General features: G+C 44.4%; 7 protein-coding genes across 9 annotated transcripts in view; 6 read left to right on the top strand and 1 right to left on the bottom strand.

Moving 5' to 3' along the window:
- LOC134184485 (uncharacterized) overlaps positions 1–2,266 on the bottom strand; it is a 2,914-nt gene extending 648 nt beyond the window's left edge. Inside the window, exons 1-3 of the mRNA XM_062652187.1 lie at positions 1,659–2,266; positions 1,152–1,554; positions 1–957 (exon numbers count right to left, since the gene is read on the bottom strand). The exon at positions 1–957 is cut by the window's left edge and continues 648 nt beyond it. Coding sequence (XP_062508171.1) covers positions 1–957; positions 1,152–1,554; positions 1,659–2,224 — 1,926 coding nt within the window. The 5' untranslated portion in view covers positions 2,225–2,266. The remainder of the gene's footprint in view (positions 958–1,151; positions 1,555–1,658) is intronic.
- A 1,028-nt stretch (positions 2,267–3,294) lies between these two features.
- On the top strand, positions 3,295–4,616 carry LOC134184577 (uncharacterized). Its single transcript, XM_062652310.1, has one exon. The coding sequence runs from the start codon at positions 3,414–3,416 to the stop codon at positions 4,410–4,412; it is 999 nt and encodes a 332-aa protein (XP_062508294.1). The 5' UTR covers positions 3,295–3,413; the 3' UTR covers positions 4,413–4,616.
- Positions 4,617–5,491: 875 nt separating this feature from the next.
- Positions 5,492–6,960, top strand: LOC134184356 (uncharacterized). The gene is made up of 2 exons (XM_062652030.1): positions 5,492–5,769; positions 6,125–6,960. Exon 2 carries the CDS (start codon positions 6,150–6,152, stop codon positions 6,852–6,854), a length of 705 nt encoding a protein of 234 aa, XP_062508014.1. The 5' UTR covers positions 5,492–5,769; positions 6,125–6,149; the 3' UTR covers positions 6,855–6,960.
- Positions 6,960–8,468, top strand: LOC134184357 (uncharacterized). Its single transcript, XM_062652031.1, has one exon. The coding sequence runs from the start codon at positions 7,162–7,164 to the stop codon at positions 7,612–7,614; it is 453 nt and encodes a 150-aa protein (XP_062508015.1). The 5' UTR covers positions 6,960–7,161; the 3' UTR covers positions 7,615–8,468.
- A 1,783-nt stretch (positions 8,469–10,251) lies between these two features.
- Positions 10,252–12,924, top strand: LOC134184752 (uncharacterized). The gene is made up of 3 exons (XM_062652496.1): positions 10,252–11,499; positions 11,578–11,690; positions 12,756–12,924. Exons 1-3 carry the CDS (start codon positions 10,252–10,254, stop codon positions 12,922–12,924), a joined length of 1,530 nt encoding a protein of 509 aa, XP_062508480.1.
- A 1,771-nt stretch (positions 12,925–14,695) lies between these two features.
- Positions 14,696–19,939, top strand: LOC134184954 (SPRY domain-containing SOCS box protein 3-like). 3 transcript variants are annotated; one of them, XM_062652729.1, is made up of 4 exons: positions 14,696–14,899; positions 14,966–15,041; positions 15,102–15,159; positions 19,223–19,939. In XM_062652729.1, exons 1-4 carry the CDS (start codon positions 14,809–14,811, stop codon positions 19,685–19,687), a joined length of 690 nt encoding a protein of 229 aa, XP_062508713.1. In that variant the 5' UTR covers positions 14,696–14,808; the 3' UTR covers positions 19,688–19,939. The 3 variants fall into 3 exon arrangements, with proteins under 3 accessions (XP_062508713.1, XP_062508711.1, XP_062508714.1); XM_062652727.1 differs by having other exon boundaries at positions 14,966–15,159; XM_062652730.1 differs by having other exon boundaries at positions 14,775–15,039.
- Positions 19,940–20,090: 151 nt separating this feature from the next.
- Positions 20,091–22,067, top strand: LOC134184955 (SPRY domain-containing SOCS box protein 3-like). Its single transcript, XM_062652731.1, has 3 exons — positions 20,091–20,271; positions 20,345–20,538; positions 21,469–22,067. Exons 1-3 carry the CDS (start codon positions 20,175–20,177, stop codon positions 21,922–21,924), a joined length of 747 nt encoding a protein of 248 aa, XP_062508715.1. The 5' UTR covers positions 20,091–20,174; the 3' UTR covers positions 21,925–22,067.
- The last annotated feature ends 2,064 nt before the right edge of the window (positions 22,068–24,131 follow it).

Genomic DNA, 24,131 nt, shown 5'->3' with positions numbered 1-24,131 from the left:
AGGTCCATAGTCTTCAAAGAAGACATCAACAGACGAACTCGGATTAATTGAATGGTCGTTTGTAGGGAACGGAACTGTTGGGTAGACTCCCCAGAATAGATGCCGCTGCAGAAATTCGTCTAGATCTGTTGTTGTGTCGTGATTCCAAGCTATTGCAGGCTTACCACCAATAGACAATAGAGACGTGGCCATCATTTTGGCATTGTTATCTCCAAATTCGTCATAAAATCCATCAACGTTTTGCATCATGTCCAATCTGTAGGTGTGATCGTTGATAAATATGGCTCTTCCAGCCTTGTGCATCAGCGCCGCCAGAACCGACATGGTTTCTTTCCAAGAGAAGATCATGGCTTGACTAACCGAACCGTCGGTGTCAGGAGTGGCAAACCACGTGCGTCCATCGTCTCGATGAGGGTTAACGTATCCTATCCAGTCTTGACGATCAATAGCAATTCCTTCACAGGACGTCTTTGTTATGATGGTTTTAGCCATATTTAAAATATGAGTTTGATACACGTCAGTTCCCGGATCCATAATGATTGATACACCATCTCCTCCATATATCATCTTATTCGTCTTTCTGTCTCTCAATATAGCTGATGAAAAGTTTTGACGAAGAAAATGGTTAGAGTCACAAGTAATCTTTGTTTGATTTGTAGCATTAGGGGGACAGTCGAGAGTTGCATTAAGTTCCACGATATTAAAACCGTATTCAAACAGATTAGCGTAAGCCAGGCTATGGAATCCAGCTGACCTTAGTGTTTGGTAGTAGGAATCTACGTTAGAGTAAGTAAGATTGATACATGGTTGTGACGTGCCGTTCTGTAGATGATGAGGAAAGCAGGTGAGCCATGGACTTGAGTAGAAGGGGGAGTAAGGGAGCCACATGCCATGATACGGGTATGGAAAGGTAGCGTCCCAGTTGACAGTAAAATCCATGTTATCAAACTTGTCAGACTATCAGAACAAAAACATTAGAGCGAAAGTTAACTTTATACTGGTATATTTGTATTAAAATATTTATTTCTATTCAAATTATATTTATTTATACACTACTTTTATTTATATTAACTTTGTATTAATTTATTGAGAAACCAAAAGTAATTACAAATAATATATTTACTAATTATATTGGCGTAATCACCACTTACATCTAACTGGAATCCATTGTAGTCTGCATATGCCCCTGCACCATCCAAAGAGTAAGTGTCAACTCGTTGATCTGGCCGAAAGTACTCTATATATTTCTCGGTCATCCAAGCTAATGGGGCCCTCCAGCAGCCTTCATGAATGATAATGTCTTGTGTAAAGACCACTGCTGTAGACATATTTCCCAGTCGGTGGTATTGACGCGAATAGTTGAAGACGGCCATCTCAAAGTTAGAACCAAATGAATAAGAATTGAGCAGAGAGTAAACAGGAGAGTCTTCAGGAGAGAATAAAATGCTCACACCTGTGTCATCTTGTGGATTAATGCGAGTTGCAACAGGTATTGCCATTGATGGAGATACTACAACTTGTGGGTCACGAATGTCAGTTTTTCCACCACCATACCTAAAATCAGTACAGCATGTACAGGCACTGCAGTAACATTAGACAGTAGAATGATAATATATATATATATATATATATATATATATATATATATATATATATACCTGAAATAATTACTCGATTTTGTTGGTAACTTGATTGGGTCTAATGGGTTGTATGATTCATTTAGAGGCATTTCGTTTAGAGGTCCACCTGTCCAAAACAGTGAATTTGAGTAGTTGTTCCAAACTATTGAAGTGTCTATGGCAGTAGTCCAGAATTTCATCTCTGTTGATTCAACAGTAACTTGCCATGTAACACTAACGGTGCTTGGTGAGGGTGTGAAAACGTCCTTAACTCTGATGATGAGCTTGTTCTCGTGATGCCAGTAATTTGATTGGCATCTCATTGTTCTGTCCACACTCACTCCTCCTTGAGGCGTTTGCTGTACATGGACACCGCTCTCCTCTGCATAGCACCCATCTGGCTGTGTTGCACCCACAACTTCGTGTTTGACTTGTCTTCCATTGACTTGACCAGAGACGCTTTGAATTTCACCCGATATTTGTGAAATGCAAATAGCAACAGAACGCTCTTTGTTTTCGTCGATGCTTATCACAGGCAGACAGCTGGCCACATTGACTCGTAGACAGCACGACAGCACAACAGCTAAAGCTACTAGCAATGTCATTCTCAAAATAGCTTGCTACTCAACCAGGTCTCTCAACCCCGCCCTTATGTCGCGCGGGGAAATTTGTTCCCCGCGCGGCATGAGGGCGGGGTTAAGGTCTGGCTACGCGAGACTAACTCAAGCAGATGTCACCATACAATCACGTGACTCATATGTTCCTTTGTTTAGTTGTGCTTTCATAACATGAAATTTCAGCATATCCTAGACAAAATACATTAGTGTTTGAGGCTAGGAATGTCCTGTGTTGTGCCACGTGACCAACCTTCTAACGTGCGCTGGGTCTATGGTTACGCAGCTTTTGAAATTTCACAGGCCTCCAGAAACTGTCTACAGCTTTTTTACAAAATTTTGGTGTGATCAAGCGCTACCAAAGTTGGTCTAGCAGGGCCAGCTGAGCAGGGCGGGCCAGGTGGGCCACTGCCCACCCATCGTTCGAAAATGGGACTTCCACCAACAGGCGTTTGGCGAAAAATTCTGGAAAATGGTATACGTGATTAAATAATTAGTTATTGTTCACATCTACAGATGAGACAAACCAACCATAATTTAGAAGGAAGTGTGCAGAGCTCTGGCATGCCTCGCAAACCCAGTCACTCGTCTTGATGCGCGCTTACTGTTTGCCATAGAGACGCCAGGAATCATTTCTCTCAGAAGAGTGAAGACGTACTTGAGGTGTACAATGAGCCAACGCCGCCTAAACAATCTGATGTTTACATGTACTGCTTGTACATAGTGACCGACTAGATAAGACGAACCTTCTAGAAATCGAAAATGAGTTAATTAATTCAGTGCTAATGACCAACGCAAGTCAATTTTTGGTCTTTTCAGTCTCTAACAGATGACAATATTTGCGTGCAGTTTAATAAATAATTAAATATTCTCAGAGTACAATACTGTAGTAGTAGTTAGACTACCCTCTAGTAACGCTGTCTTTGAGCTTTACGCTGTCTTACGGCTTTAGTCAAAAGTTGTCAAGTGGGCGGAGCCTAACAAGGCCTGGCCCACCCAACATCTGGAGGGCTCCACCGGCCTTGACTAGTCACATCTAGTACGTAGAGTGTGTACAATGAATGAATAACGGGAAGCTACAACTTACATCAGTTCTCTAGTCTACTGTAGTACGTAAGACAACACTCCCTAGAAGGATTCCCTAGTGCGCTATACGTATACGTGTTGACATTGTCGAAACATGATCTGGAAGAAGTCATTAAGAATACTGATCTTTCCTCTTCTCCTTCTTGTCTGCTCATCTTGCTACTGGCTGTACTGCAAAGGGACCCATCGCGAACGTTCATTCACCAGCCGACCGTCACAAAGGTCGATGTCGTCGTCACGACCGATACGAAATGCAAACCGTGAAAGTCGTGAACACACCCCAAGTCATCACGATTATGGAGACACATGCAAATGGAGCAATTGGACGGGAAGGCCCCCATTTTTCCTCACAGCTGTCGTAAATCTGAGGATCCGGAAAGAGAGCAAATCAAAAACTACTACTCGGGAGCTGAAGCAGTGGCTGCAGTACATGAAATATATCGGTGTGGAACACGTATATCTTTATGATGCGTACTTGCTACCAGAAGAGTGCCAACTTTCCTATTTGACTTACTTCATTAGTGAGGGTTTCATCACGTACACAGACTGGCACGATCACAATCCCTTTTCACTATCTGGTACACAAGTGACGGCGTATCAAAATTCCATTGACAGATTTGGGAAGGAGACGGAGTGGCAATTGGCTGTAGATCTTGATGAGTATCCATTTTCTCCATCAGATACCAAGCCTGGCTTTCTTCCTCGATTTATTCATGAATTTGCGCAGATACATCCAGATGCCTCAGAAATAACTATGAATAATTATTTGTTCTTGGGCAAGCCCTCCAAAGAAGAATTTCTGTTTCAAAGAATTTGGAGGCGTACACCACAGCCTGCCAATAATCTTGTTAAGCCTGTCTATCGACCGTTGAAAGTGACTGCCCAGCTGCATCACAACTACCTCAAAAGTGGACGCAGTGTCTTAGCTCCAGATGATCGACTTCGAATGAATCACTATTGGGGCTCACGGTTACAGAATTGGGGAGAGGACACTCCAGATATTATTGCTAAGACTCAAGAAGACAGAAGTATGGAGAAAGTGTTGAGAATATACGTAAGCTGTGAGCAGTGGCTAAGAAAGTATTTGGAATGATTTTACAATTCATTTAATTAATAAAAGCGTAAGGATGTTTAGATGTAAAGCAAGATTATTACTAGATAATCATATAAACGAGGTGTATGTGTAATTACATGAAAAAAGCAATTTCAATTTTGTGTCATCAAGTGTATAATTTTCATTGTTACAAACTACATGTGTCTATGTGTGTCTTTCCTTATTAAAATAATATTGATTTCAATAAGCAACTACTCAAACATGATTACGGTATTGACTGTTGGAATCCCTAATTCCGAGGTCAACATGTTTATTGCCACATTGTATACTGGGTCAATTATCTAGAAATTTTGTTTTAAAAATGCCTATGCTAGTAGAGGTCACGAGAAAAGTGCTTTCTTGCCTCAAATAGATTTGATATAGGGTTGAGAAATTCTCACTAGTAAGCATCCTGGTTTTTGGTAGCTAGATCCACATTTTCTAAATGCTAAACTATATAATGAAGGCTAAAGGGATGGATCATCTGTGGATCAATCCAAAGAGCAGTGCACTTTATTCCAATTTGACTAATATAAACTGAGGAGGCACACGCCGAGCAAACTACTGTAGTGCTATCACAAAATTGAGCTACCCTGGTGTTACGTGCAAGCTCACGTGACAGACATTGTTCAGTCTGATAACGTGCGCTACAGAACGTTCTTGTCAGTTACAGCATACTGGGGCTATCCAAGGTACAGTAGTCTCGCACAACCGGCCTCTCTCCCTTTTTAACTTCCGTTCAAAGGGGAAGGGGCTGGCTGCGCGAGACTATATATCCAAGGTGGCTATTGTAGTTGTATGGGGTAACCCAATTAGCGTTCTATATAAAAGTAGTGTGTTGATTGTAATAGAGACTTCTTAACATGTACGCCGGGAATACGGACGCACCACGCTACATGGTGACAGTGAGTGGTGCAGAGACACCGTCACGCTACACACGCTATTCTAGCAGCAGTGTAAAGGATGGCTGAACAACCGGACGCTCCAGTTGCAGAAGAAGCAGCACAAGCGGAGGCCGCTCGACCGGTTAGCCTGCAAAGCCGAATCCCTCTACCTCGACCGCTGGTGGTAAGAGGAAATCTGTCACAAAACTGCATGGAGAGAGTTTCGCCAGATATGGGACTCTTACGAAGTTCTCACGAATCTCAGACAGCCGGAAAGGAAAGAGCACCGAATGGCAACATTTATAACATGCATTGGCTACGAAGCTCTCCGGATTTACAATGCACTACCTTTTCTGACGAAGCAGAGAAAGGAGATCTTGACCGAGTGCTAGACAAGATGCAAAAGTATTGTCTGTGAGAAACCAACGTTATCTATGAACGGTTTCGATTCAATGGCAAAACACAGCAAGACGGTGAGTCATTTGATAACTTTTTGACTAACCTCATAGAATTAGCCAAGACATGTCAGTTTGGTACTATGCACGACGCTCTATTGAGAGATCGAATAGTAGTAGGAGTGAGAGATGACGCCTTCCGGAAGCAACTCTTAAGCCTGGTTCACAATATGACGCCGACGTTGAGTTGAGCGTCAAACTTCAAAGAAACCGCCTCGACGTCGGCGGCATCATTTGATGTTGACGCCGACGTCGACGCTGGAATAGGATTCATTTCTATTGTTGACGTCGACGTCGACGTCGGCGTCAATATTGTGAACCTGGCTTTACAGAAGAGGGAACTGACACTGTCTGAATGTATTTCAATATGCAGAGCGAGTGAAACTACAGCATTGCAGATGAAAGATATGTCTGCACATGATACGGTGCATGCGATGGCCGTGCGAGCGCAGAGATGGCCAAGCAACAGGGCAAGCCGACGACGAATGCGAAGCGAAGGTGAGAACGTATGCAAATATTGTGGTAAATGTCACAGGCGTGGACGACGATACTGCAAGGCATTTGGGAAACAATGTCAGGCGTGCCACAAGATGAATCATTTTACTCACATGTGCAAGTCGAAAGCAACAGCGACGACCATGAAAAAGAGCATAGCAAAGCTACACCTTGTCGAAGGTGATATGTCAAGCAGTGACACAGATAGTCCAGAATACGGAAATGACAGATTGGTGAGTTTGACGTTGACTCCAGACGATGACGAGTCAGTCAATGTGCTAAACGACTCCGCTACTACATATCCAAACAGATTGTATGCTAATCTACATGTCAAACGATGGCAGATCAAGTTTCAAATTGACACAGGTGCCACGTGTAACGTCATTAGGCGACAGGAGGTGCCCATATCAACGCGTTTAGAGCAAACAAAGCAAGTGTTAACGCTGTATGACGGAAGCAGGATCAAGCCTCTGGGCAGATGCACATTAGGAGTGAGAAATCCAAAGAATGGGAATGTTTTCGGAGCAAGTTTGTGGTTGTTGACTACGCTGGAACAGAGTCGATTATTGGAGCTTCCTCGGCGCAAGAAATGGGTCTTATACAGCTGAATATGGAGAATGTGCAAGCTACCACCACTCAGCAAACACAACAAAGCCACAAGACAAAACCAATGACAAAAGAGAGCATGCAGCAGCAAAGTGATTGGGAGAAAGAACTGGAGCAGGTCAACATGATCAATCATTTGCTGGTGGAAGCACTACACTACAAACCATTCAAAATGCTACTCAAGAAGATCAGAGCTTACAAGAACTACAGCAATACATCATACAAGGATGGCCAGACACGAAGTACGGTCTTGCATCATACATTACACCATATTACGACATTCGGGATGAATTGACCGTGCAGCAAGGAATGATTTTGAAAGGAAATACACTAGTGGTGCCACAAGCAGCTCGAAAATTTGCTCTAGAACGAATACACAGTTCACACATGGGAGCAAATGATTGCATTAGAAGAGCCAGGGAAGCACTCTATTGGCCGGGTACGACAAGCCATATTAGAAATCATGTACAGAAATGTTCCATATGTCGAGACTATGACAACAAGCAACAGAAGGAACCTTTTTTAGCACACGAAGTACCTCCAAGACCATGGGCAAAAGTAGGAGCAGATCTACTCAAATTCAAGAGCCGTGATTATCTCATAGTCACTGACTACTACAGTAATTTCTGGGAGATTGACGGACTACAAGCAACAACTTCAGATGATGTCATCAGGAAAATGAAACAACACTTCTCTCGATATGGCATACCAGAAGTCCTCATTTCTGAAAACGGTACGCAATTCACATCAAGAGAATTTTGATCATTCACGAAGCAGTGGGAGATACAGCATGAGACTAGTAGTCCACATCACCATCAATCCAATAGCAAAGCAGAAAACAGTGTAAAGACAGCAAAACGACTCATGAAAAAGCTCTACAAGCGGGAACAGATCCATGGCTAGCAATTCTTGAATTCAGAAACATGCCAACTGAAGGACTAAAAACAAGTCCTGCACAATGGTTAATGAACAGAATAACAAGAACTCTGTTGCCCACAATAGAACAACTTTTACCAGAGAAAATGGAGGAACATCACAACATAATGGAACGGAAGAAAAGGCAAGCAAAATATTACAACATGAAAGCCAGAGACCTATCAGAGCTGAAGACAAATGATGTAGTTTGAATTCAACCAACTGGTAGAGACACAGTTTGGAAACCAGCCAAAATAGAAAAAGTGCTACCAAACAGATCATATTTGGTTATCACCCCTGGAGGAACTACCTATAGAAGAAATAGAGTGCAGCTATGAAAGACAAAGGAGAAATTCAAGCCTTCAGCAGGTATGGATGATCCCCCCCAGTCGAGATGACACCACAACCAAGACAGAAGAAACAAACATCTATCCCTACACCTGTTACAAAGAAGACAGTACCACCACAAGCACAGGCAAGCAAATCAGGAAGAGAACAAGCAAGAGAGACTGTAACATCTACCACATGATCTGGCAGAACAGTAACAAGGCCAAAGTATCTAAGAGACTACTACGTATGCGGTAAATAGACACTTAGCATGCATGGTAGCATGTTTTTTTCATAAAGAAAAACGGATGTATGGGGTAACCCAATTAGCGTACTATATAAACGTAGTGTGTTGATTGTAATAGAGACTTCTTAACGTGTACGCCGGGAATACGGACGCACCTCGTTACAGTAGTAGATGCTTATTAGCTGATTTGAAGTCTTACCTCTGGTAGTGTACGATGGCTCGCGTAGCGAGACCCTTTCGGAAAAGTTCTGGCTAGGGACGACGTAAGCCTGCAAAAATAAGGCGTGACGGTGGCGAGTGGGCGGAGCCCTACCCAGCCCATCATGGCCGGCGCTGATCCGGGACTTTACACTAGACTCCACCTTTTAGTTGAATTGGTCCGAAGACCGCTGCTGAACGCACGCGCACAGCGGACTCACGAGTCTTACGATGAACGGAGCGTAAGCACATCGCTAGTGACTATCTCGCACGCAACAGCGCACCAAGCGTCGCAGAGTGAGTGTGTTTCTTTTCGTTTCGTTCATGGCAGACGGTGAGCAGTCGAAAGGGAGAACATGAAAGGAAGAACGTCGCTGGTGGTTGTAACGGGACTGTCGGCGGATGGGCAGTGCCAGTACGTAGCGGGCAACGCTTAAGCGGCACCGGCGTAGGAAGCGAGGGGATGGGGGCTGAAGCCCCCCCAGCTCAGAACGACCATACCTCTTTCGATTGGACTGTGATAATGAAGTTTAGAAGTGTTTTCGGAACCTGAAAATGAACAAAGGTCTGGGGAATCGAGGTTTGACAGGGAAATATCCGGGTATGCATGCCATAATCCGGGAGTACTTTAGAGCTTCAGACTCAGAGTGGTATGGCGCTTCAGCAAAGACGAATACAGGCTTTTTTATCAGTGACACTCGTCACACTGATGATCGTTCATCGCAGTCAGTGTCAGGAGCTACATGACAACCGACGGCTGAGCCAGTTTTGCACTCGCCAGACTCAGATGGAGTCGGAACGCCAACTAGTTGCAGTTCTTGCAGCTGTTTGTGCTGCAGTGGCAACTTTGACGCTGCTAATCAGCCAAGTGACTTAGATAGTTCCAAGAGTTGCCACGGAAAGCAGTCGTACTCCAGATCAATTTAATCTAGCTGGTATTTGAAGCACCCATGGATCAGTGTGTGTACAGGTGGCTTACAAGGTCTTTTGCCATGTTTGTTGTAAAGAAAAAGCTTTAGGCTTGCTTACGCTTTCTAAGAGCTACAATGCTACGTTCGTGGAGGGCGGTTTTAGCAACTGGAAGAAAGCACTTCAGAGGTTTGGTCAGCATGAAGAAAGCAAAATACACCAAGAGGCAATGGCCAAGCTTGCTGCTAAGTTTAGTGCAGTAGATGTCAGGTCGCAGCTCAGCAAACAACATGAAGCAGAAATGAAGAATCATCGTGCTATCTTTATGAAGCTGTTGGAGTGCGTTAGATATTTGGCAAGACAAGGCTTACCGTTACGTGGTCACCATGAAGACAGCCTCACGTTTGACAAAACCTGCTGCAGCTGCTGCTGTTGCAAGCTAAAGATGATGCTCAAGTGGGATCATGGCTAAAGAAGCGAGACTATCTCTCTCCTGAAATTATCAATGAGATTATTTCGCTATGTCGACAGAAGCTTCTGCGACAGCTGCTGCAAGAGACCAGTGAAGCAAACTTTTTGCCCTGATTGTTGATGAGGCTACCGACTTCTCGCACAATGCGCAAATGTGCATCGCCATTCGTTGGGTTGATTCCAGCTACACTATCTATGAAGATGCTATAGGGTTAATCCAGCTTTCAGACACCAAATCTGTGACATTATTTAGCACCATTAAAGGTATGCTGATACGGTGTTCCTTGCCACTTTCTAACTGCATAGGTCAATCATACGATGGAGCTGCCACCATGAGTGGTGTCCGGAATGGTGTACAGGCTCTTCTGAAGAAAGAGGCAAACGGTCACTGTCTGTATGTCTACTGCTTTGCCCACAGCCTGAATTTGTGCATAAAAGATGTCACTCAGAAGTGTGAACTGCTACGCAATTGCATGGACTTTATTTTCCAGCTGGTGCAACTGATCAGGTTTTCACCTAAGAGACTTAATCTTTTTGAGAGCGTGCGCAAGGACATTTCGGTGTCAGAAGGTGAGTCAGGTCTGTCTCCATCACTGAGACCACTTTGCCCTACACAATGGACTGTTCGCCATTCTGCCATTGCAAGTATCCTGAAGAATTATAAGATGCTCATGACAACACTCGAGACTGTTCGACAAGGTCATGATGAGTATGCTGCTAAAGGAAGTGGATTGCTGGCAAAGATGGAATCATTTGAGACTTTCTTTAGCTTGAAGCTTGCTTACAGGGTCTTCTCTGCAGCTGAACAGTTTTCCATAAACCTTCAGGCTAAAGACACAGCTGTTTCCAAGGGAACCAGGGGAGCTGACGTATTGAGATCACATTACGTGTCCTTGCGGAGTTACACTGCCTTTACAGATTTCTATAAGGATGTTCTGGATTTTTCAGGAGGCCTGACTGACGAACCTGTTCTACCCCGCTGCCGGAAGGTACCCAGGAGATATGATGAAGGGGGCGAGACGCATCGTTATGCATCTCCTGAACACAGGTATCGCCACGCCTATTTTGAAGTACTGGACTATGCGATTGGCGAAATAGTGAGGCGTTTTGATCAATCTGATCTTGCTATTGTTCGTGAGGTGGAGTCTCTGCTAATTAATGCAGCCAACGGCAAAGATATACCAGAAATCCCAGAGGCAGTTGCCAAATATTTTCAGGGGACTCTAGACCTAGCGTGTCTAAAGATTCAACTAAAGATGTTACCAGATGCGATCACGAATGCATTTGCTGGTTCTGCTATCCGTGTGAAGAAGGTAACGCATGTCCGGACCATTGTTGACACGCTCAACCAGAGTCAAATGTACAAGGACATGCTCAATCAGGTAGACAAACTGGTTCGATCATATTTGACATTTCCTGTTACTAGTGCCACTGCTGAGAGGGCGTTCTTTTCTGTGCGCCGCATAAAAACGTTTCTGAAGAGTACAATGTCACAGCAGCGTCTAAACAACTTGTTCTTGTTGTATGTTCATAAAGCAAGAATAAACGCCCTTGATCTTTCATCTGTGGCCAAGGACTTCGTATATGCAAACAGTCGTCGATCTAACTATTTTGGGGATTTTAGAGCTTTTGAAGTTGTGTCATGCTGACGTATGCAGATTGATTTAGAGCATCATAGATATAGTTCTCATTTAGTGAATGGAGTTGCTGCAGATGCTAACAGTCATTTAAGTAAACAAGCGTCTTCTATTAGTGTTGCTATGTCTGTTAGGTATGGTGAATGATACAGGTAAAGAGGGCCGGCCTCTGAATCCACCAGATGTACTTTGCCTATTGGCGGTACTATGTACGTGTCCTTACCCTTAACTGTACTTGGCTCAGCCCCCCATGCTCGAAAACATCTTCCTACACCACTGAGCGGGAAGCACATACATTCATATGGCGAGTGTACAGACAGGCAGATGACGGCTATGTCATACTGCGGAGCCATTAGCGGATGGTGGGCGCGGGACCAGTGGCGATCAGCGAATGGGCCAAGCTGAGGGCCACGGCCCCGTCTGCAGGTGGTCGATGCGGGACCAGGCGGTGATTGTGCCGGTGACGGCGCGGGCGGTCTGTGGATGCAAAGGTGGGCGTCCGCGTTAAGGATAGTGGCGCGAGGGCGGCGCGGAGGGCACGCGTTGCGCGAATGGCTGGTAGCAAGCGGAGCACACTTCCTTGGTTTGTGGGTGTCGGGGCTGGTCTGTGCGTTGTCAGTGGCGACGGCGATAGATCACATGCAACTGCTTACGGACGAGGTAGAGGAGCGGCTGTGTCCGGTCGTTGAAGAGACGGCGGTACTTCGCTACGGCGTGCTGTTCTTTCTAAGCGAGTTTTCGCCCATACCCGAGAAATTGTTGATGCAAACCCAAGTGGGAGAGTGCATGTTTGTAGATGACGGATCTGCTGCCCGACAGTTTCGAGTTACGACGGGCTCGAGGATGACGCTCCGTGGGGTGGGGCTTTAGTGGCCGCGGGGGACGTGCGCGTCGGGTGGCGCTGGGGCCCACCTGGGGTTTGTGCTTCATTGCATGCATTGCCATAATCGCTAAGATGCATCTCAACAGGGTGGAAAAACCTGTGTTGATGTACCTGCGACTGATCGCAAGAATGGCAGCTGGTTGGTCGACACCAGATTTAGAAAATAGGCGGTGGCACACACGTGCCGGAGCAACCTTCTCCATGTATAAATATTCATTGGGCTTTGCTGGACCGCTGTCGCGGTCTGGGACTGGAAACTGACCATGCGACTGCAGAGTGCGCTCTGTTAACGTTGGTGCGGCTTCTTCTTTCGCAGTCGAGCTCCCACGTCGTTGTTACTCCGTGCATTTCTCACCGTGTCCCAACACAGTGCCGATGTGTCGTGGGTGGAACCTGTGATTGTGCAAAAGGGGCACCATCGTACACTTACAAACACGCGTGTGGCACATGCGGAGTGTGCGGCCGCGGGACCGGTGGCTGCATGAGAGGAGGCTGCATGAGAGGAGGGCGAGGCTAATACGATGAAAAGGGGGTTCAAAGTCACAAACCAGAGAGTAGACAAATAGCGGCCCGTTGTGGTGGCTGGTGGCGTTTGGGGATGAATTGGCGGCGAGTGGTTGCGGTGTGTTTGCGGCGGGGGAGGGGGGAGAGCGCTCGCTGCTCCAGACTGGCGGCTGGCGGCCGCGTTCTTCCCTCGATAGCAACGCAGTCACATGCGTCCGGTTCGTGCGGCCGCTGAGCAGTGCAGGACAAGTCATGAGTTCAGGTGGCATGGCCCACATCCTGGGTTGGCATCCTCATTGCGCCGGTGAAGATGGTCCCAGTGGTGTTGACAGTGGTTGTGTTTTGGAGCAGGCTACGCGGCTGTTTCCGTTCAGTTTGAGTCGGACGGCGCCGTGGTCGTGGCGTCGGTTTGGAAATGTAATTTCAGCAAAAACAGTGCGTGATACAACTATCGCGCATTCTTCTTTTGGTGGCGGCGCACTGTAGCGTTGCGTTCACGTCAGCGCGCAGTCTATGCGGGGGCGTGGAACGCAGTCGCGGACGCGGTGTCCACGTGAAAGGAGAGCTGGGCCGGAGTCCGGACTGAAGTCCCGGATCCACGCCGGACGTCTGTTCTCCTGGACCATGATGGGCTGGGCCGGGCTCCGCCCACTCTCCACAGTCAAGTCAGCAAATGAACATCGTCACTGAAAAAAAATGACGGAGGTAAGAATTCAAAGTGGATAAAAGGCCTTCCAGGCACGATTTCATCATGTGGGTGAGGTGGAAAACGAAAGAAACACGCGCCCTCTGCAACGCTTGCTTGCTAGCCTCGGCCTCCCAGACCCGTGTAGCGCCGATACAAAATCGTCCTCCACGGGTCTGGGATGGTACCGCCTCTTCTCAATATATTGCGGTTGGTCCTAGGACCAGCATTAGTGTTCAGTTTCATAATGCATACCTTTCCAATTACAGCTGTAATCAACGAAGACATCTCATGCATATCTGCTGTCTACCAAAGACTACACTGTACACAAACGACGACTTGTAGTGCGCTCTTCACGCAAACTCACGTCCCTACACGTCGTGGTTTGTATTCTGCACCTGTCAACGGCAGTAACGACACCTAGTAGAGCCGTTTGTTCGAACCGATGCTCCGACATCTACACTAGCCAGCCAGCTGCATTCTCAACGACTTCATGATCACGTCTACTACACAAAGTCTTGCGGAGAATTTACGGCGAAGTTTTGTCTCGATTTCGCGGCAAGTCGCATCGAATCCGGACGATCGAGTCACAGCGGATGCGCGTATCGCGAATTTTCATCGCGAATTCGAAGCTTCACGAGCGACTAGCAGCTACTCGCAGCGGATTCACGGCGATCAGACACATGCCGATCGCGTCCGCGGCACCACTAGTACAAGAAAGTGCTTCCTAACGTCCCGTTCGCGTTCCCTACTAACACACAAATGATAAAACCGTAGCTACTGTAAACACAAAGGTACCCGTGCAGCAGGATGCGACACGATGTTCTAGCGCGACATGTCTTCGTCGTTCTTGTATTACGGCCGTAATTGGAAAGGTATGCATTTATGAAACTGAACACTAATGCTGGTCCTAGGACCAACCGCAATATATTGAGAAGAGGCGGTACCATTCCAGACCCGTGGAGGACGATTTTGTATCGGCGCTACACGGGTCTGGGAGGCCGAGGCTACTTGCTTGCTGTCGGGTGGGAAAGGCATTAATAGCGGTGCGCATGCTCTGTTCGTCGCATGACCCTCTTGTGTGCGCTTGCGCTCGGCAACGCGGACTTACTGTATCACTGGTTATTTTTTCTAGTATTTAGTGATCGTAGGAAGATTAGGAAGTCGACATATTATTGTAATGGAAGACACCGAAATTTGTGATCTCGAAGATGAAACTAAAAGTGATTCAGAGTCAGATGTTGCTGTTGCGAAAACACTTGAGGAAAATGGTAAACTTCTGATAATTTGGATATTGTAACTGCCTGCTATTCTGCTAGATATTGCTTGATAAACAGGGGCATGTTTGTGGAGCTGGGATCCCAATTCTCTCACAGCTAATGCTCAACTGGTGGATGGCAGTCGAAGACAAGTGTTGTTTCATCCTGATTTTAGCTATGGGACAGCTACAGTACGTAGTGATTTCTTATTTAGGCAAGGGATTCACTACTGGAAGGTGATGATGACTACGAAGTGCTATGGCACTGATATGGTGAGATAGACAACAAGAATGCGTACATTATTGTTTGTACATTATTGTGTATGTCTACACCGTTCTGGAGATGCGCGCGCGCGCGCGCGCGCGCGTGTTTGTGTGTGTGTGTGTGTGTGTGTGTGTGTGTGTGTTTGTGTGTTTGTGTGTGTGTGTGTGTTTGTGTGTGTGTGTGTGTGTGTGTTTGTGTGTGTGTGTGTGTTTGTGTGTGTGTGTGTGTGTTTGTGTGTTTGTGTGTGTGTGTGCGCACGCGCGAGCGCACGTGCGCGTGTGTGTGTGTGTGTGTGTGTGTGTGTGTGTGTGTTTGTGTGTTTGTGTGTGTGTGTGTGTTTGTGTGTGTGTGTGTGTGTGTGTTTGTGTGTGTGTGTGTGTTTGTGTGTGTGTGTGTGTGTTTGTGTGTTTGTGTGTGTGTGTGCGCACGCGCGAGCGCACGTGCGCGTGTGTGTGTGTGTGCGCACGCGCGAGCGCACGTGCGCGTGTGCATGTGTATGTGCACATGTGCGTGTGGTCAGGGTGCCCAGTTTGAAATGGTTGGCACTGCAAATGCAGGACCAAAAATGTACTTGGTGCTGGGCATACTTTTTACTCAATGGGATCGAGACTCTCATGCTTACTGGTAAAGTATATATGTATGTATGTATACGTGTGTATGAGGGCGTGTCAAAGCATTACGATCTTGAAGCTGCTCTGGCACTGCAAAAATTGGTCTTGGCGCTACATGTACTGCCATAGCACCAGATGGGCACCCCTGGTGTTAGCCTCGAATTTCCAGACCAGAGAGCGCGCGAACTCTAGTCTGGACCAAGTCGATACTAAAACGATTTTGGAAGTATTTATTAATAGCAATGCTAAATGGTAGTCTAGCAGCGTAGGATCGTTTTACCTAGATCAACATCTCATTTGTAAATGCCATGAGATCTCACAAAGAAAGAAGTGACGTCTGCAGTGTTTGCAGTGATATCTTGGTGGACGGCATGAAACCACGACTCTTTGATTCTTTGGCAGACCGCTAGCTAGTCTATCCGCTCGACTGGCAAGACTACCGCTCGACCAGTTGTCAAAGGTGATGGTCTAGCGACACTGCTGTGCATGTCCTCTTACCGCAAGCTTGAAAATATCAAAGAACTGAAGCTGAAACTAAAACTAAGATGTGTGCGTGCATCAGAGTCTTCATCACGGCTCTGGCGTGCACTTAGCCGCCCACGCGGGTTTCACACACGCGCAATGAGCGCTAGTGCACTTAGCATAACCAATTACTGCTAAACCAATCAGAATTTACAACTGACATTCCGGCTATGAGGAGCTGATTGGCTTAGAAGGCTATTTCCGAAATCATTTTATTACCGACTTGGTCCAAACTAGAGTTCTCGCGTTTCGCGCGCAATCTGGTCTGGAAGTTTGAGGCTACCCTGGTGTGCGCGCATGTATGCCTGCCTGCATGTGAATGCATGCATGCGTGTGTGTGTGTGTGTGTGTGTGTGTGTGTGTGTGTGTGTGTGTGTGTGTGTGTGTGTGTGTGTGTGTGTGTGTGTGTGTTGAGAAATGTGTTTGGGGTAATCCTCTCACACTAAGAATTAGCATATTTTAGTACTGTTGACCTATGTTACTAAGATTTGTCATTACTCTTTAATTAATTTATAGTACAGTAGACCCTTGATTATCTGACCCCCCTTTGGGCAGTCCTCGGAGAAATAGGAGTCGAATAAGTGAAAGAACGGATAATCAAAGTATTGGAGTTTCAACTGTATCTCGGAGTCTCAATTGTATCTCGAAGTGCCAGTCTGCTTTTTTGAGTCCCAGTATGTACATAGTTCGAACTCTGAAACATGTATAATATACGCTGGTGATAAAAGGATTGCACAAAGACGTAATACGTCTTACTATATGCAAACTACAATCACCAAACTAGCTAGCCTTCGTATCTTTCGTCACCATCACTGCACGTTGTTACTGGGCTTGTGCAAAAAGGGTTTTGTGATGTAATTTCTGCTTTACAAACACTGTCGGATACTTGAGGTGTCGGATAAGCCAGGGTCTACTGTAGAGTTAATTAACGACTATTAGTATGTACAAAGTAGGCACCGACTTTTATTGCCAACAGTTTCTATGTCATATCTTAGAATTGCCCTATTAGTTTATTTTTAGTTAATATCCTTATATGTACAAGCCTTCTGAAACAATGAGAAAGAACATATAGGTGTGTATTTGTATGGGTTTTGTTGCCAATGGTTGGACAAATACTATACAAGTCAGTGACTGTGCTTATCAGGGTTGTACTGCAATAGTCACATACTATTTGGGAATAGCTGCTGTTTAGTTTAAAACATTGATGGGATTGTTGCAACACTTTTATATCTCTTATTGAAACTAAAATTTGAACAGATTCACAAACTAAAATGCTCTAAAACCGGTACTGCTATTTTTCATGTACGAAAACAGAGGCTTCAAAATTTGTATTATTTACAGAGACAGAGAAAGAGGTGAGTAGTTTGCTAACAGAGTAGTAATTAAGTTAATTCAACAACTGCATACAGTCTATCTTGTAAACCAGATGTTTGCTTTGAAAGACAGTTGTAATTTGAGGATAGACAGTGATTAAAATCATTTTGGAGAGTACTTAATAATAGATTATTAATCTTTTACCAACTTTATTACTAGTTGCATAAATCACTTGTGACTGCTTCTTCAAGTTCTATATTTTAGTTGCCGTGCTATGATGACATTCAGACATGAGTGTAAGCAATTTTATCATATTCCTGTCTTGTGCAGTGATGGAGTGGAAGCATGCATTGGATGAAGACGTTGTTGGAAATTTTGCTAATGAATGTGTCAACATATATACACTTGCTTGAACTTCCAGGAGTCAGACAGGCATAATCCCATTCTACATTTGGTGATGAAGTGTTATAACTGTTGCTCTAGTAATGAGTAGGAGGTTTGGCCGTGGGGTGTGAAGGTCTAGAAGTTTGGGCCCGGCCCCACTCTAGCCTTTAGCCTGCTTGCCTTAAGAGGAACTGAAAGAGGATAGCATTGGCCCATCTCATAATTTTTTATTGTTGAAGGTTAATTCCACAGCGTTGGTGCATGAGAATTATTGGAATGGTCAAGACCTGGGCCCTTGGGTCTCCTAATTCCTTAATTTATGATTTAGGCACTGGATGTTGCCTTGTTTGTTGTTTTTATGTAATGGCAAATTCAGAACAACTTGAAGTAGTAGTATGTCATCTAGATGTTGCTGTCGACTGTTTTATTTTAGACTTTTACAATTTGATAGTTTACTGGAAACTATTCATTGTTCTGTTGGTGTATGTCTCATGTTAGGGTAAATGAAATGACTGTTTATCCCTGCAAATCATGCTCAGTGTATGTATGGTATATATTACAGCTTCTTGGTCAAACAGCAATAGGTGTTGTTGCAGTGGTTTAGTAAATCATAGTCTCTAAAACGAGGCAATCTACTTGCCTGTTTTCTGCTTTGGTCTGGCATCACTGAATTGAAGATTGTGTTTTGATATTTCCGAATCTTCTTATGTAACAAAGTTTTATTGTAAGCGGATGTCCAGATGCAATTTCATGCATACATCTTTATCAGATCAGTTTTAGTATTGGTTTTGCGTGACTGGTTCCTCCCCATTTGTCTTATCGTGTGAAATCGGTCTATTGACATTCAGAGGATGTACCATATCTGTATCATAAACACACAACACATGCAACGGTTTTGTCTAAAGTTACGAGATGCTGTGAGCAGAGTAGGGCTTGCAGTTTTTGGTTGCTTTTGCAGAAGTGTGTGTGTGTGTGTGTGTGTGTGTGTGTGTGTGTGTGTGTGTGTGTGTGTGTGTGTGTGTGTGTGTGTGTGTGTGTGTGTGTGTGTGTTATTGTGTGTGTGTGTGTGTGTGTGTGTGTGTGTGTGTGTGTGTGTGTGTGTGTGTGTGTGTGTGTGTGTTTATTGTGTGTGTGTGTGTGTGTGTGTGTGTGTGTGTGTGTGTGTGTGTGTGTGTGTGTGTGTGTTTATTGTGTGATATTTAGGTTAGTGTCTATTTACAGTATTTGCTTGTAATTGCAGATGATTGGCGTCTGTACTAGAGACTTTGAATATCAACATTTTACCAAGATGTACAAATCATTGTTGGGTCACGATAATCTCAGCTGGGGACTATCATTCACCGGCAACATTTGGCACGACGGAAGAGTCAGTCAATACATGGATCCTTTTAGCCATGGTGATGTCATTGGTGTACGTGTCAATATGAACTCTGGTACTTTAGAGTTTTCTAAAAATGGACAATGGCAAGGTGTTGCATATCATGGTCTACACAAACAGGAGGGTTTGTATGCCATTGTGTGCTCAACAGCTGCAAAGACAGGGATGAGACTTTTATCAAATAGCAGCAGTTTTTCATCTCTTCAGGCTATTTGCAGCTTTACGATAGCCAGAAATTTAACATCAACCGATGATGTCAGATCTCTTCCTTTGCCTAGGCAATTGCAAGTTATGGTATCAGATTACGGAGGATATAGAACAGCTTAGCTGCTTTTCTGCTGAGTAAGGACGTATTGTGCAACTGGTTTAGCTGTGCTGTTGTGTATATTCCAACCCTGGCTGTGCTGTTAGCATTGTGTAAATGGTGACATTACCAAAACAGGTAGATGCTTTCACTTTCAACTTTTATAATGAATTAGAGCAGTCACTGGAGATGCACTTGGAAAGCGACAAACTACTGCACTGTGTGTGCGTGGTTGCTGTAGATGTAGATCGACATGACTGTGACGTCGTCGTAAAAATACGTTAATCGGCCGATACGATGAATCGGCCGATACGAACACTACATGGCTAATTTGGTCTGGCCTATGGGAGGAAGGATATTATCGCCTTGTGGTGTTGTCACGTGCGGAGGCTTCAAACGTGGGTGGAGGGCGTTGCTTGAAGGTCCTGCACCTCCCCTCACGCATGATCACTCGAGCCCAAACCCAGCTAGAGCGTTGTTGTATATTTATCGAGAAACACTCAGTGCAACATGAACTTTGCAAGAGCTCAACGAGCGTATCTCAAGGAGGGTCTAGCCAAAGCAAACGATCACGATCAGAGCAGAAGTCCAACGTCAAAGCATTGTGGTAACACATTTTGAAGAGGACAGACTTACATAGGTGTCGTATGCATAAATTTGTTTTCTGACACGTTTGCTAGGTGCTTGTAATTGGACATTAGACAGGAAGGAACTGACTAGCAACGCTGTAATTACGGATGCGGATGCACGCGAGGTCATGTTTCATCCTGCTGACAGTTTTGGGACGGCTGCAGTGCGAGGTTGTGCTTGTCTGACTCACGGATTGCACTACTGGGAGATCGAGATGGTGAGCAAATGCTTCGGGACGGACATGGTAAGTATGATTGGAGGTTGACGCCTACGTGCTAATCGTGAATGCGCATCGTTAATGAGGTGGGTGGAGCGTTTGTAAATGCTATAGTCTACAGATACGCGATCGTACACGTGGGTACGGTTAATTGATTAATGAAAGGGTATACCACACTATTATATTAGATACCAGCAAATACGTATCCATATCGACTTTTAAAAGTACGATTTTCGAAGTCAGATTTTCAAACATTGATAAATTTCTAGCTAGACTCTATCTACATGCGTCATTTAGCAAATTGCTTTGTTGACCGAGATACGAGGGTATGTATATTACTGGACAATCGTCGACATTAATTAAATAAATTTTAGCTCACTCTCTATACTATAGAGATTGTGTTCACTACTATTGGTGGTAGATAGTCAGTGGGCTGCACACAGTAAAAGTCATGCTTTAGTATGCAGATGTCTATATCAGATAGATTTAGATACGTGTGCAAATTTGCGTAGTTTGAAGTACAGTATATGCATATGGCATGGACGTAGATAAGGGTTTGTCCAAATAATATTAGAGTTATATAATTATACACTTACAAATCTAGGCATTCATGAATTCTGTTTCATGTATAATTATTCGTCAAAAACAGGAATGTGAGAGACTGTAGCCACTGCCAGCTATCCATAGCGTAGTACACGAGGTCTCTATTCTCAGACAGTTGCCTCGTTACTCATGCAAAATCAAAAAAATGTAATACCTTACTTACCTGTGAGGGAGTTACGGGTAATGCAAAACGTGAATTATAGATCTCTAGACATCCATGTATCATCGGGATCTACAAATGTATATTACGTGTGACGTCTCTAGTAAACCATGTAACCACCGCATTATACAGACATAAAAGATATTACATGCTAAATAAATCCAGCTACGATAAATATTTTTTATTATTTTCAGATGGTAGGGATTTGTACAGGCGAGTTTCCGTATCACTCCTTTTTACACAAGTTTGTCAACTTGCTGGGAATGGACGACAACTCGTGGGGCATCTCTTACCTCGGACGTTCACAGCACAATCGACAGTTTCGCATCTACATGCCAAGTTTTAATCAAGGCGACGTCATCGGTGTTTATCTCGACATGGAAAAGGGAACTGTACTTTTTGCAAAGAATGGTCAATGGTATGGTCCACCGCTGAGAGGCGTAAGAGGTAAATCGGTTTATCCTATTTTATCATCGACAGCAAAGCGAACCCGCATGAGGTTGATTCGCAGCATCTCTACTGTATCTTCACTTCAATCTATTTGCTACTCTGCAGTAGCAAGAGCAGCCGAGAAAGGTCACTTGCTTGTTCGAGACTTAGCATTACCGAATACTGTGAGAACAAAGCTAAACGAGTACTTTCTATTATAAAAGTCGTAAAGTCACTATAAATTTAGTGCAAATTGATAGTAAAACAATGGCTTAATTAATTTAGACTTATAAAAATTTCAGAGGTTCTTTACTGTCACTATAGTATGCAACTTAGAGATACGGTATACTTATGTAAGCTGCAATGAATAACCCCACAATGAATAACTCCACCAACAAAATGAATTACCCCACCTGCAGAATGAAAATCCCCACCTCAGAATAGAAAACCCACCTCACAATAATAACTATAGCCTCAAAAAAGTCGATTGTGCATCTTTTGACACTGACGAGCATGTGCATCTGTTCGAACGCATTTGACGCAATCGAATGATCGGCGAAGCGACAAAGCTCACGGCGGCTTTGAACTCCGTACCTTTGCAGTCTATAGAAGGCTGGTTCTGGGGTTTCGCGGAACCGGGATCAGTCAGTCACTAGACATGTAGCCTAGATATGTAGCTATGGAACGCCAAAAGTCCACAAAAATATTTTTGAGACGAGAAAATGTGTGATGAGAATTAATGCATGCACTTTTATGCGCAGATGTATAGCTATTACCGCCTATATACTGTGCTCAGCAACAAACACGCACACGCACGCACACACACACACACACACACACACACACACACACACACACACACACACACACACACACAAGTACCTAGATATCTCGCTATAGCAAGTGAATCTAATTTGTTGTGCGCCTGTTTGTGCTTCAAATGCTTTGGCCTAGGTAAAACCTTTAATTAAATCGATCGAGTGTCAAATTACAACGTATGAAGCCAACGACACAGTCACACTCAGTGCTTGTCAAGTAAAGCCTAGTGAAGTCCATGCATATGCACTTGTTGAAGATCTCAAAGAAGTACAAGGAAGTGAGGAAAGCCCATTTAGAGACTATTAAAGTGTTAAAGGTTTGCCAAACGCTCCACGAATTGCGAGTCGGATCGCCAACAGCATAACGATATGTGCACAATTAATTACGCTCTATGGACCAAATGGATCACCAAGTGTAACGTCGTGCTGTCCTACAGTTTTCCTAATTCCTTGATTACCTGATCAGCGAAATGAATACTCGCTTTCAGTTTGGTGAGACGTAAATAGAAGCGCCAAACTTGATGTGTTTAACTTAATTAAATAACACCTGGAATGATCGACAGGCATGATGAGCATTGCATGCGTTCAATTTCAAACCTTCTGTGACCTTCATGCAGATGATTTCCCCAGCCTAGGGACAGTTTGCGGGAAGTAGCTGTAGAGAACATATTGGGAAAGGAAAGAGAACACAAAGACAGTCTAGAAGTGTGACAAAAACGTTACACCAACATGCAATCAGCATGCATGTTCTCCTAGTTATTAATTAAAATTAAGGAACGCCTCGCCTGCACCTTACAGGCTCGACGAAAGGAAACACTTGGTGGTCCGGCAAACATTCCACTATCTTCAAAATCAGCTTAATTTAATTAAATAGTACATATTTTCCAATCTATTTGAATAAACCAAAACTTACAATCTAGGCTCATTACCGGTTACAAAGTCATAGCACTTGACAATTGGCTTCACAGCCAACACATTAGGCTATTGCACTGCAGCTAGGATATGCAGATGCGTCTCTCACGTACTGTTGGATGAAGCTAAGAGAAGTGCTCAATCTCTGAGCATCAAGGTTTACAGACTATCCATGGATAAAAAATCTGCTTGGACTAGTTCGGATGCTGAAGTACTTCAGAGTTTTATCAAAGTTTTCTTCATAAACATCAATCACCGTAGGAAATCTAACTCAACAATTTTGAAGAACAGTAAATTTGTAGCCTGGTTGATCAAATCTGTGACTCTGTCTTTTTTGCTGAAATGACTCGGTTAATTTGGAGTTGGTACTACGGTATATTCTCTGCTTCCTAGTTATAGGCGAGAATTTTCGGTGACGTCACATTGTCAAATGGTCGCGTAGGCCCTATCCGGACCTATGGCTGCCGGACAGGCTCCGCCTTACTTACCATTTCAGCTGAAAATGAGAATATCAATTAATTAAGTTAATAGCAGCGTTCTAAAGCGTCTAGAATCTTATGTGAGGTCTACAATGATATCTGAGCGTCTCTCCGCACTGAACCTCATGCATGCCCATTCATCGCAAATGGCCGTGAGATTAATGTCTGTAGAGCACCGGCATAGCGTTGGGGCGGGGTTGTGGGGTTGTGGGAGACTTT

The sequence above is a fragment of the Corticium candelabrum genome, chromosome 9, assembly GCF_963422355.1.
Source record: "Corticium candelabrum chromosome 9, ooCorCand1.1, whole genome shotgun sequence".
NCBI lineage: Eukaryota > Metazoa > Porifera > Homoscleromorpha > Homosclerophorida > Plakinidae > Corticium > Corticium candelabrum.
Note: the sequence above shows the minus strand (reverse complement) of the source record. Positions and strands in the feature narration are given on the sequence as shown.

Excerpts from the sequence above, each read along its gene's own strand:
- LOC134184752 (XM_062652496.1), top strand. The coding sequence starts at position 10,252 with ATGAGTGGTGTCCGGAATGGTGTACAGGCTCTTCTGAAGAAAGAGGCA. Across the intron at positions 11,500-11,577 it reads CATCTGTGGCCAAGGACTTC|ATTGATTTAGAGCATCATAG; the intron begins GTATATGCAAAC and ends TGACGTATGCAG. Across the intron at positions 11,691-12,755 it reads AGTGTTGCTATGTCTGTTAG|TCGAGCTCCCACGTCGTTGT; the intron begins GTATGGTGAATG and ends CTTCTTTCGCAG.
- LOC134184577 (XM_062652310.1), top strand. The coding sequence starts at position 3,414 with ATGATCTGGAAGAAGTCATTAAGAATACTGATCTTTCCTCTTCTCCTT.
- LOC134184954 (XM_062652727.1), top strand. The coding sequence starts at position 14,809 with ATGGAAGACACCGAAATTTGTGATCTCGAAGATGAAACTAAAAGTGAT. Across the intron at positions 14,900-14,965 it reads GAAAACACTTGAGGAAAATG|GGGCATGTTTGTGGAGCTGG; the intron begins GTAAACTTCTGA and ends CTTGATAAACAG. Across the intron at positions 15,160-19,222 it reads AGTGCTATGGCACTGATATG|ATGATTGGCGTCTGTACTAG; the intron begins GTGAGATAGACA and ends TTGTAATTGCAG.
- LOC134184955 (XM_062652731.1), top strand. The coding sequence starts at position 20,175 with ATGAACTTTGCAAGAGCTCAACGAGCGTATCTCAAGGAGGGTCTAGCC. Across the intron at positions 20,272-20,344 it reads TCCAACGTCAAAGCATTGTG|GTGCTTGTAATTGGACATTA; the intron begins GTAACACATTTT and ends CACGTTTGCTAG. Across the intron at positions 20,539-21,468 it reads AATGCTTCGGGACGGACATG|ATGGTAGGGATTTGTACAGG; the intron begins GTAAGTATGATT and ends TATTATTTTCAG.
- LOC134184357 (XM_062652031.1), top strand. The coding sequence starts at position 7,162 with ATGATTTTGAAAGGAAATACACTAGTGGTGCCACAAGCAGCTCGAAAA.
- LOC134184356 (XM_062652030.1), top strand. The coding sequence starts at position 6,150 with ATGAAAGATATGTCTGCACATGATACGGTGCATGCGATGGCCGTGCGA.